The 12,900-nt window shown below is 44.5% G+C and overlaps 1 protein-coding gene across 1 annotated transcript in view; it reads right to left on the bottom strand.

The window, feature by feature from the left end:
• The window catches only part of MRPL58 (mitochondrial ribosomal protein L58), a 152,207-nt gene extending 139,549 nt beyond the window's left edge, over positions 1-12,658 (bottom strand). The window contains exon 1 of the mRNA XM_078654486.1: positions 12,462-12,658. Coding sequence (XP_078510612.1) covers positions 12,462-12,626 — 165 coding nt within the window. The 5' untranslated portion in view covers positions 12,627-12,658. The remainder of the gene's footprint in view (positions 1-12,461) is intronic.
• Between the last annotated feature and the right edge of the window lie 242 nt (positions 12,659-12,900).

The raw sequence follows: 12,900 nt of genomic DNA, 5'->3' as shown, positions 1-12,900 counted from the left end.
ACCCTGTGTACAACATACTTTAAATTAAGTTTTGAGTGTTTCACTTCATAAATAAAGTGAAATCTAGTTGTGGATAAATGTCTAAACTTTTATGAAGTGTTAGGCCCTCTTTTTCCGTACACTTATTAGGACTAATGATTAAATAATTTGTACATTTTGGAAGATTTGATGCTTATTAATTTGGGTTATAGATTCTGCTGAACAACTGCATCTACAGGCCCGCAGTACATCACTGCTTCAGCCATTATGGAGCCAGAAGTAAATCTTGTCATTTCATCTAGCCATCAAGAACTCGGATTCTACCAAAAACTGGACTTCTGCAATAACATCTGGCAGGCCTGCAAAAATCTCAGTTATAGAAACTACAAAGGGTATCAAAACAAGCAGTGAGATTCTCCCTTTATCTTAGGAAATGTGAAGTCACCTGCCCTGTTGAAGCTCCACTGGCTCCCAATACAACACATGATCCAATTTAATATAGCATGTATTATGTACTAAGCATTTCACAAATCAGGCTTCGCCTACCGTCTGCCATTGCTTTACCATACCAACCAACAAGAAATCTGAGACCATGTGAAAAATCACCAGTTAAAGACCATCCACCCTCTTCTTACTCTACTGTGATCCAAAAGTATGTGCCTATTCATTTTCTGGTTCCTTTAGTCAAAATGTTATTAAATATGGGTCCTGTACCTCAGTCCCTCACATTGCGCTCATTTTGGTATGGTCCCTGTTTTCTTAATTTCGAAGTGCTCTGGAGTGACCATTCGGCGACACATAAGCACTCTAAAAAAAATCCATAAACAATTGGTTTGTAGAGGAGTAGCACCAACTCCATTACTAGTAGTTGCAGTAACTTTCATTGTATGATTAATAAAAATCTTTACAATGTCGGTCCCGAATCTCAAATCATAAAACAGGAGTAAAAGGCAATATCCAAGAGACAAACAAGTAAGAAAGTTAAAATATATGAAAACAGCTATTCGTAGAACAATATTAGAAGTGCGTTTAGTGCTAAAAAATCAAAAGGCTCGAGATTAGCAGCAGACACAACAAGCATTGAAAATGCAATAGGTCTCGCAATAGAAGAGTTTTACCTTTTTCGTTTTGCAAATGGATGAGTGGCGTTGCGTGGGTGAGTGGCGTTGCGTGGGTGAGTGGCGTTGCGTGGGTGAGTGGCGTTGCGTGGGTGAGTGGCGTTGCGTGGGTGAGTGGCGTTGCGTGGGTGAGTGGCGTTGCGTGGGGGGATGGATGGATGGATGGATGGATGGAGTGGGGGATGGATGGATGGAGTGGGGGATGGATGGATGGAGTGGGGGATGGATGGATGGAGTGGGGGATGGATGGATGGAGTGGGGAATGGATGGATGGAGTGGGGAATGGATGGATGGAGTGGGGAATGGATGGATGGAGTGGGGAATGGATGGATGGAGTGGGGAATGGATGGATGGAGTGGGGAATGGATGGATGGATGGAGTGGGGAATGGATGGATGGATGGAGTGGGGAATGGATGGATGGATGGAGTGGGGGATGGATGGATGGATGGAGTGGGGGATGGATGGATGGATGGAGTGGGGGATGGATGGAGTGGGGGATTGATGGATGGAGTGGGATGGATGGAGTGGGATGGAGTGGGATGGATGGATGGATGGATGGAGTGGGGGGATGGATGGATGGAGTGGGGGGATGGATGGATGGAGTGGGGGGGATGATGGAGTGGGGGGAGGGATGGATGGAGTGGAAACCGGGCGACAAGGGCTGTGATTTATAATGTGTTATGTTTAGGAGTAAACGGGCGTACGACATAGCAGGTATGTCCATCTTTAATGAATATGTAGGGCACAAATGACGTGATAAACAGAAGAGGCGCAGATTGGTGGTTGAAGAGCCCAGAGAGTAGTAAAAACAATAACAAAAGATGCAGCAAAGGCTTCAAAGTTAAGAAAAGATGCAGGCACTGCTTTGGTATTGTGAGGAGGAGGACATGTAACCGGAAATACAATGTTTATAATGTAAAAGTTTAAATCAACAGGAAACATGAGAAATTACCTGGCTGCAGTGGAAATTAAAGAGAAACATGCAGACAAAGGTTTTATGCCGGAGGACACAAATGAACCAGGACGGGAAAGCAAATATTTATGATGTAAAACTATATTAACAGCAAACCTGCGAAACCATGTGGGTTTCAGGCAGGCAAATCTTTCTGATTCTATAGAGGTTAAAACGCACGGGGAAGCTTTAATTTGTAATTTAAAACGTTAATGTAGCAGGAGTTTAGAAGTGTAGATAGTTTAAAAGATTAAATAAACAGGAGTAAGCAGGCAATGAAACATAACAAGTGAGACGGAAAGCCAGAGGCCAGCATCAAACGGACAATACAGAGGGTCTGTTGCTTGTGTGCTCAGCCGTGACCTGCGCCAAGGAGCTGAGAGCGTTGGGAGAAGGGGGTGTAGTGCACGCGCTGGGAAGAGCAGCAGCAGGGAGGGGGTGGCAAATGGTTCTTTGCTTTGTGCGCTCTGTAGTGGGGAAGGGGGATGGGGCACGTATAGGAGGTGGCAGGAAAAACAGGGACAGGGTAGAAGAAACAGTAAGGGGATGGGATAAGTTAAACAAGTGAAAAATGAGTGAGCCCCTTCATGGTTGTGTGTGACAGACACCTCCTTTATGCTGCAGTAATATCGGGGAATTCAGAAGTAACAAGGAGTGGGGGAAAGGAGCGGTGGGAGCGAGAGGAGACGAGATGCCAGCAGAGCCGAGGATGGGAACCCAGAGGCGGCCCTAAGGCTGGCAGCAGAGAGGGGAAGTCGGAGAGGCTGTGTGCGGGGAGAGAGGAACAGATGGCTGTGAAGCAGGGGGTGTGAAGGGTGGGGGTGGGTGGGGAGCGTAGGGACGGCTCAGATGCCTGAGGCAGAGCGCACGCTTTAATTTGTAATTTAAAACGTTAATGTAGCAGGAGTTTAGAAGTGTAGATAGTTTAAAAGATTAAATAAACAGGAGTAAGCAGGCAATGAAACATAACAAGTGAGACGGAAAGCCAGAGGCCAGCATCAAACGGACAATACAGAGGGTCTGTTGCTTGTGTGCTCAGCCGTGACCTGCGCCAAGGAGCTGAGAGCGTTGGGAGAAGGGGGTGTAGTGCACGCGCTGGGAAGAGCAGCAGCAGGGAGGGGGTGGCAAATGTTTCTTTGCTTTGGGCGCTCTGTAGTGGGGAAGGGGGATGGGGCACGTATAGGAGGTGGCAGGAAAAACAGGGACAGGGTAGAAGAAACAGTAAGGGGATGGGATAAGTTAAACAAGAGGCTGGGAAACAAAGAACGTGTAGCTGGAGGGGGCGGGATGGATTACAGAGAAGGAAGACGGGTGGGAGAAATGTTCGAAAAACAAGTAAACGAGTAAAACAAGAGCACTTACAGGGGGCGGAGCAGGGAGAGCGGCCTTTGAAGTGCACTTTACACGGCCGGCCGGCAGTGAAACTGAAAGCATGGCCGGCCGCCGTGAAAGCCTTTGATGACGCAGCAGGGGGAACAGACGGCTAGAGGGTGTGAAAGCAGCAGGGGCAGGCAGGCGGCTGGGGGCATGTGCACGCGCTTTTAAGCGCATGCGCATTAAGCTTCAATTTCACGGGCACTGCAAGGAATCGCCACGATTCCTTACAAGTTGGTTAAAGACTGTTTAAGCCCCAATAGTCTCGCAAGCTCGATGCGCATGCGCATCGACAGGCTAGACCTAAAAATGCTCAGAAGTTACTAAAATAGCTTTAAGTGAGACATTGTTTAGAATACACGGCCTAAAACCATAGCAGCAGGAATAGCCATAATATAGATAGCCTACATTAAAAAAAGAGTGGAAAGACAATATTATCAGCAGTGTTATAGTAGTATAGGAAGCTTGAAAATAGCCGCCAACATTAAAATGCTATACAGTAGAGAAAATTACAGTAAAGTACAAATGTTCCTTACAAGTGGGCCCTAGGTCCATTGCAGCATGATTAGCCATTACACTGATGATATGCATTGGGTTAGTTGAGACAGAAAAAACGATGAGATTGGCAGTGTTCAAAACAGCATTGGATAGTCTTGCGCATGATTAACACCAAAGGCTGCATGCCACTCCAGGCTTGTGGAGGTTGAATTTAGCCTTTTACAATTTAGGTTTGAACAGTCTTGTCAAGATCTTTGAAGGTCCTTTGCCACTCTGATGTATTTAACAAATTTAGCCACTTCATTTGGGTCCATCGTAGTGAAGACAAAATTCCTAGCCTCATTGCAGGTTCTTATGCTATGTTTTTTGAACAGTGGTTTTTATCAGCATACGCCTGGCATGCGCAGCAACATAATAAGTGGTTGAAAGACTGTTTTATAGCCACCCATCCTGCACATCACAATTGTGGAAAGGGGGGGGCAATTTGAGTTGGTTTCTTTAACTTGAAGGCCCATCAACCATGATTTTTTTAAGGTAGGCTTTTCCCATCGGGCACTGAAGGTATGGCCTCAAACAGGTTAGATGGTTATCATCTCGCTTTGACTATGAAAAAGCAGATAAAGGCACTGTCAATATAGATTTAAAAGCGGTGTGTGAGAGCAATAGTTTGTTCAATGCGGACTGGTCTATTTGCAGGATATTGAATTACTTATGTAAGTAAATGGAACAAGGGCGACTCTTGGGTTTAATCATGTGCTGCAGAACAAATTTCAGGGTGTTGGGTGCAGCCATGATGTGCCTATAATAGTATTTTCAAAAAGCACCCATGTTGGCCCATACTTGGCCTTCAAAGCCGAATTCAAGTCTAATCAGATAGCCTCTAATGTGTTGGGGCAGCCTAAAGACCCTCATGTAGGCTTTAAAGATGGAGATGTTTCATAATTTTAGTAAGTTGCCCCAGGAAAGCTTTTTGGCCTCAAGTGACTGCAGGTAGAAGGGTGGCCATAAGCATCCTTTGTATTGGAACTAAAGAAGGACTTTCTACGACAGTGTTAAGCAGGCAGAGACTGGTGATAAGTGCTCCCTTTTCTTTTAAGTGGGTCAAGTGAGTTTTACTTCTATCGCTTCCAGAGTCACACGCCTAAATAATTATACGATGTTGTTCAGCTGATTTTCAGAGGGCCACGGTTCAACAATAGTTTGAATGCTTGGTCGTTCTTTATAGCTTTTGTTTTTTACTCATTTGCCATCATTTAATTTGCCTCATTGTACTTATGAAGGGCAATTAGGACTTTCTGAATCCCGATTTTGGAATGGTCCAAGAGGACCATGTTGTCTGCATATTGCAATATGGTAATCTTGATATCTCCACTTTTTGGCAGGATTAGGGTTCCATGTCTTAGAGCCACTCATGCCCGCAGTGCACAGATTAAATAACAAGGGAGCAAGGACAAAGCCTTGCTTTAGTCCATTATCTGTGGAAATTTTCCTCATTATAACCGCCTAGGACAGCTTGACGCTCACCCATGTTGAAAAGTACAAAGATATCATCCCATTAACCAGATTATTCTGGATACCCCAGAACTGAAGCTTCCCCCATAAATTGCCCCTGTCCACCGCGTCGAATGTGACCGAGCAATCAACAAAACATGCGTAGAGGGGGGATTGACTTCCGACTGGTTACTGGATGAATTAACTAAGAGAGTGCAACTATGTTGTCCAAAGTTGAAGAGTTCGACCTAAAGCCAGTTTGCCAGAATGGAACAATCTCTTTAGCCGCCACCCAGCACACCACTTCATTTAAGATGATCTCTTGTAGTGAGTGGATTTCAAAATTCTCCAAGTCTCGCCGATTTTGTTTGAAATTAAGACGTAGTCAATAGTGCTTATTCCCTTAAATGTTTTGGGAAATTTTGGTGGCATTGGTGATTTTTCAACTATGAGCTGGACTGACTCATGCCCTTGTTTATTTAGGAGACTTCAGAGTAAGTCTTTTGGAGTATTTACCGACAGGCTACTAGGAGAGATTACTCCCAATTGATTCAGGTTAATGTCCCTGCAGATGAGAATATCATAGTTGGCATGTTCCGCATAACCCTATGCCCAGTTTTTCACATACAAGTCAACCCTTCCCCTCGCACGGAGTCAAAACAGTTGAAATCAAGAATGATCAGCAAAACCCTTATTCTGGAGTCATATGCTTTAAGACCGTCCGGCGTGATCAATTGGAGCATTTCATCTAGGACTGGTATTTCTTTAAATTTGAGTTACAAGCCGATATTAGGATATATAGAAAGACCTCCAGATGGCCTTGTGAAGAGGTTCCTTTTTTTCGCAGCTTGATGTATATCACAGAAGCCAGGGACGATTGTTGAACTTGTTGACAACGTTTCTTGGAGGTAAAGTAAATCAGCATTTATTAGGAACGAGTTCGCAGATTAAGGTTTTAATAGTCTCGACAGCCCAGCGATGTATCATGGCAATATTTTAGAGTATTGATGTCTTGCTGGGGCGTAGTGACTAATGCTAGGAGCAGATCTGAGTGTCACTGGACAAGGCAGACGATAACCAACTCCAGTCAGTTTTATGCTTTACCTCAGTTGATTCTAGGGCAACTCTCCTGGTGGTGCCCCTTGTACAAGACCCTCAGCAACTTCCTTTCAGTCTATGACACAGAATCCCCTTAAAGTAGCAACATCCCGCAGATCACAGCACTTCAGGGTGAGAGACCTCTTCAGCTGGCAGTAAACAAGGGAATAAGGGGAAGGCCATCCTGCTCACAGTGCGGCAGAATTCGGTCACCCATGGTCAAAGGCTTTACACCGACGTCTCAAATCACAATGGGAAGTTAAATGACTGCATTATGAACTCGTACGATCAAGCAGTCATAATTACTCTCATAAAACTGGAGGGTCAGAAGCGCACACTCCCTCCCCATTACAAATACTTGGCGACTCCAGGTTTCCTAACAAATAACCAAGTTAAACTTTCTGAGCGTGGCCCGATTACACCAGAACTCGATCACACTACAGAATTATTAAAGAGTATTCAGTCCCTTAATAATGCTACACCATAAATAACAGAGCCTTCAAATTGGTGCCTGGACCGAATCAAAGTGGAGACACTGGTGTAGGACAATAAGGCTGCAAAACTTCCAATCCCTTCCTCGTATTTGATGAGCACCTATTAGCTAGCTGCAAGTGAGAATTAACACCACAAAATGTGAAGATCTAGCAGGGTATCATTTAGAGGAAATGCTTGAAATCTGTACAACTGGAGTGACACAGTAAAAAATTAAAAGTTTCATTCAACAGATCAGTTGTTTTGTACTTCGAATAAAAGATCATAGTTGCGACTACATATACAGGCCGAGTGGTATAAAACAAGACGGGGGAGGGGGGGTAGTGCTCATTACTAAGAACTCACTGCATGATACATAGAAGTGGTTAAAGAGTGAGAAGCAAGGATACAAGACTAATGACAATCCCAGTAACTGATCAAAGACAGGAGGTGGCAGGTTCTGAAGTAAAATGACAATTTGGGAGTAGATGCTGATTTCTGTACAAAATCAAACACTGGTTAAAGGGCTAAAGACCAACATGCCTACACCCCATACTAAATTGGGAGGCTCAGAGGCAAATGGACATACTAGGAGTCTGGAAGGCTGAGGCTCAAGAGTAACATCGGAGGACCAGATTGGAGCGGGGCTTGGGAATAAGAAGTAAAAATATGAAACAGGAGGGTAGAGGTGGAATTACATGTGTGTGTGCAGGAGTAAAACCAGACAGTGACCACCATATGTGGGGGCTCGCAGATGCGAGATCACAAGAATAGGGGTGGCCGGACTAAAGACTGGGATCACTAATGTGGCATCACTGATATGAGGTCAGACTATGGTTACGTGGTTCTTATGTGTCAGGTTATGAAGGGGCAAGCAGGGAACGGTAGTGTGTTACGTCACCAGCAATACCTAGGGATTAGCATATTAAACTGCAGAGACCAATTAGTCGTAAATAGGTATGTTAGTAGATACAACGGTCAACTCTACTTTGTTCTATTAAAGCATATTGTAGCCGTTTGGTTTCTATGGGGTCCATCTAATGAAAATAGCCAGAAGAGGTCACAACGAGCACACTTATCTATTGGCTGTAGGCCTGTAAACGTTCCTAAAATGTAAATGGACACTGGCAAAGGATTTTACTGACATCTCAAATAACTGCCAATTCGACACTCTACGCCTCAAATGCGCTGCAACTGTTTACATGTGCCGTGAACTTTAAACATTATTTCCAAAAAACCAAAGAATGGGACACTGTGTCTAACCATAAGTCTGGTTGATGAAACATCTGCCTTGTTCACCCATTGTTGAAACATCTACTCTGTTCACCCAGCATGTTTTACAGACGATTTGAGATGGGGAGGAGAAGGTGAAATCAGTGCTGCGACCAAAGCGCGCTGAGATGCCGTCTCCCTCAGAAAGGTTCAACCATTCTTCGTCTTTTCAGGTGAGCACATCCCAGTCACCGCCCAATAGAACTATAGGAACTAAATTAGCACGTTACATAGAAATCATCTTGATCATTGACCGATTACACCGAAGCAGCAGCTCATCCTTCTCAAGGCAGATGTGTGGGGTGCATCTTCCCTCTAAGCTTCTTGAACAGAGATTTCTTGTAACTCATGGCTTAAGGTGAAGATCACCGCTGTACCCAGACATCATAAGATTGCTGGGGTACAAAGATCAGACAAAGGTCGCCAGCTCACTGGCATCGGGAATCCAAGGAGGCCTTGGGGTTGTCAGTGTGCCCTCCACTTGACAAAATTAAGTCGTTGAAATCATGCATCTTCAGTTTCCATTCCCTTGGTGATGGGTATATTGACACTTATAACATTCCTCAATGCAGATGATCAGTCTCCTCTAGGTATTTGAAAGGATTTACAGCAAGAGTTAACGCTCTATTTCAAAATCTTTTCATAATAAATGCTGCTAAGAATAAGGCCGTCTTTTTTCTATATATCAGAAAAGGTATTTTCACTAGCAATGTAGCAAGCTATGTAGGATAGTTTTATCTCAGAACCTGCCAAGTCTTCACTACATAAAACATTTAATAGGTAAACCAACACCAATTGGAGGTGCTCGAGGACCAGGTGTCAAAGGAAATATCTCGAAACTCCCCTGAAAGTGTCTTGTACCAATATGCCCCCAACGCTTTCATATTGGGATCAAAATGTATTTCCAGTACACAAGCTGTTTTTTTTATTATTATAGAAGAGGTAATACTTTGAAACCTTCGGATTCAGTAAGAAGCCTGCGGAGTGCTTATGCTCAAGCTTTACAACATATCTGATGTGAATTTTGTGTAAAGCTCAAAGCGCCCATAACTGCAAAGCAAATAGGAAAGCGTTAAGGGGGGTATGTGTCACTCGCCTAGTTCTAGAAAAAAAAAATCTGGAATTAACTCACAGAGCCATGAACTGTGAATATCATGACTTTCCGAGGTGGTCACGTATTAGCCAGGTAAACAATATTATTTGCCTAAAGGTGGAAGAACTATGTTTTAGACTGGATGAAAGTATTCTTCGCCATTGATTCGCATACATATTGTCACTAACTTGGCAGTTCTAAAATAAATGCCGTCTTCTTATGAAAAGTATTGGAAATGTCAACGTTAAGACTCTTTTTGAACCATCGGACTGATGATTCACATTTGCGGATTTCAAAGCATCTTAAGCTTGAGTAGCAGTAAAGAAACTGTTTCGGGGCACAAAGATACGCAAGTGATCTCTCAGCAACCAGTAATCCAAACTCTCTCAGATAAGAATGTTTTTTCAGTGTACAACGTCCCGACAGTTACTCAAATCACAAGGTAAGCCAGACGATGTTGAAACCCTACCCATGCCTGCCAAGTATCACCCATGGGGTGTGACACTAACGCATTTCAGTGTGGTGTTCCGCATCACCGCACTGAAATGTATTGTCAGGCATCTTAGTCCCATTCTCACTCTGCCATACCAGCGCTGATTGAACTGGCTATGCCATGCTGCTAACGCCGGCGCCAGTGACACATGTGCGCTGGCTCTGCTGCTCCCCCAGACTTGCCAGCAGGCTCAGTAAACGGTTAATGATAGTGTTCACTACTGCCCACTTAGTGCTACAATGTATCTTTTAGTCCTGCTGGCTTGAAATTCCCGCCTGCCGATGGCGCCGCACCGACTCATACCAAGACCCGGCATGGCCGGTCCTCAGCAGTGTGGTTGCATACTAGCTCCGCAGTTAAAAGTATTTGAGGTTGGCTAGGCTGCGTGCTAGCGCTGCTCGCGCCTAGGCAGTACATTTTAATCAATGAGGAGTGACCCACGCGGACCTGCCTCTGCTGTGAGCCTGAGTGAGTCTGATGGGGATCGCCGGGGGTGCGCGCACTTTTGCCATTCCTAATGGAGATGAGTAAAAAGTTGCGACCAGACTCTGGGGAGTAACCGAAATTCCGTGGGCCTTTCCTTGCAAGTAAGTGTGAGACCAGGGTGTCAAATATTCTTTTTAACGCTTGCCTGATAACATGAAGAGTAAATGAGCAAGAGAGACAGAGGTGCATTGCAGCCCCCGGAGTATGTGTGTGTTGAATTATTTACATTATACAAATAATTCCCTTGGCAGCTAACTGCAGTCAGTCGGTACCCCGTCCGTGTGACAGAACTTGCTGTAGCTCACTTACAAAGTCGGCCAGGCTCCGAACAACTGTGTTTATCTGCCCCCCACAATATCTGTCCGGTTTATTTCTCAAAAGATCCGCTGATAATACGTTGTTGTATGTGAGAATACTGCGCTGGCCTCAGTCAGCTTGTGAGAATAATACATGGTACAAGTCAGCTGAGACTAACACTTCGGCAGCCGAGATGCCTGCATCGGTTTGTAACTTCTTCATGTTGGAGCCTATCACATCCTTCCTGTTGGACCCGGTCCCACCTTGACAGAGAGGCCCTAAAATCCTGATTGCTCCCCCGATTGATTCCGACGGGAAGGGGCCCTGCTCAGTAAGTAGGCAAAGGCTGGCAATCTCTTAATTTGTTTTTCTACTGCCCATCTGCCAACACTAGGCACCACTGAGAATGAAGAGTGTTGTTGGGGCCTCACATCCCGTTTGGAATTGGCCAGGCTCCACCTGGGACAGAGAGGCTCTTAAGTGATGTTCTAAGCAGCTTCATATAATTGCGAAAGTGGGGTCCGAGAGAGGGGCAGTAACGGTGGGAAAATTAAAACAGAAGAGGGCAGCTTGTCACTGAAAGACCCGGCAGGATTTCAAACATCTGCACACGGTCACAGGCTGGTCGGCCTATTAAAGAGGTAACGCGTGGAGCAGATGTTAATAGGGATTTTTTAAAGTACTGTGTTAGTATTTATGTAGCATGTTCCAGATGATAGACCTGAGCCACTTTTGAATTGTGGAGTACTTAGGTGCACCTTCATGATTGTCCATTATATAGCGCTTATACTCACACCGAGGTTTCTCTGCGCGCTCTGGGTGCATGGTTGATAGGGCGTTGGTAGTGGTACTTTGTATGTGCCATTAGGATCGATTGAGGAGCTTTACCAAACTTCAGACGGTTTTTAATCTTTATTAAGTAATAGTAGCAGCTGAGATCCGCTCTTGCGCTTGTCAGGTAGTAGGTCGGGTGGACAGTTTTGTTTTCTGCAGAACCCTTTAGTTATTTAAAAATCGGAGGAACTTCTGGGTTTTTCTAGTGATGAAATTATGTAATTTAGGGGCATTGTACACGAAGGCTATTTCAGGTACACCAAATGTAGGGGCACATGCTTGTCTTTATCTTCATGTACTTATCTGGGACACGATGAGTTGTTTGTAGTGCAAGGTTTCCACTTGTCTGGCCTTGACTGTTAACTACAGAAGCTGGGTTTTTAACATGCATAATAATCGAAAATTAATAGAAAGACACAAAAATACTAGATACTGCTTAGATTTACTTGGTATAAAGTGTCACTCGTTAGGTAGTGAATGCCACTGATACGCACATTGAAACCACCAAAATGCAACACATAAGCAAGCAGTCTGAAAACTTGGCATCTATGCTGGTCAAGGTGACATAAGGATTAAACAAACTTACTGCAGTGTTTGCTGGTTTAATGTCTATCCAGCCACGTGCTGCAGAGAAATAAGTGTCACTAGTACCTTCAACAATCCATATTTATTTTGCTTTTAGCACGTCATGCTCATGAGCATAAGTAAACTGGGTTCTAGGTTAGTGTTTTTCCGTTTCTGGTGTTATGCAGGAAATTTTAGATATTCTTTGAGTTACTCGTTGCACAAATGGTTACAATCCTTGATATTTATATTGTTTCCCTAATCTTCATTGCTTTGTTCGCGAGAAAGTGTCACTCATACTCGTTGAAATGTCACTCATAATTACACTGAAATTATGAAAATCTCACACGTAGCAATCTGAAACCTACCCTGACCTTATGCCGTCCGACCCCGCAGGATAAGCACAGGGATTGTCCCGTAAACGTTAAAGCCGTCCTCACCTGCTTTGTCTCCACCCCTTCTCGCTGCGGGTAGAGCCTCTCCAGACTGTAAATGCTGCGGTACTCTGCAGTAAATCCAGTGCTGTGTAGAGCTCCCCGTGGAAGTTGCGCTGGTCCTACAATCACCCGGCACAGTCTAAAAGAGGACCTTAACAGAGTCGCCATATTTGAAATACGTCCGCAGAATAAGTTCCGGTGCAATGTACGCCGCGCTTACGTATTTCCTCCTGGCTGGTCTAGCTAGCGTCCTACATTACGCAGCACGCAGGTACGTGCACTTGGTTTTCTGTTCACGAATCACGAAAGGCAACTTCTCCTTTGGCGGCACCAGACCGTTATGAGAGGTCTCCGAGTACTACTAAAAATTAGTTTCTGAAGGTTGTTCACAGTCACCAGTCGGAGTTTACAATAGCAACCATTGGCAATACCTAAATAATAT

Source organism: Lissotriton helveticus, chromosome 7, assembly GCF_964261635.1.
Source record: "Lissotriton helveticus chromosome 7, aLisHel1.1, whole genome shotgun sequence".
NCBI lineage: Eukaryota > Metazoa > Chordata > Amphibia > Caudata > Salamandridae > Lissotriton > Lissotriton helveticus.
This window is presented reverse-complemented; position numbering and strand designations above follow the sequence as displayed.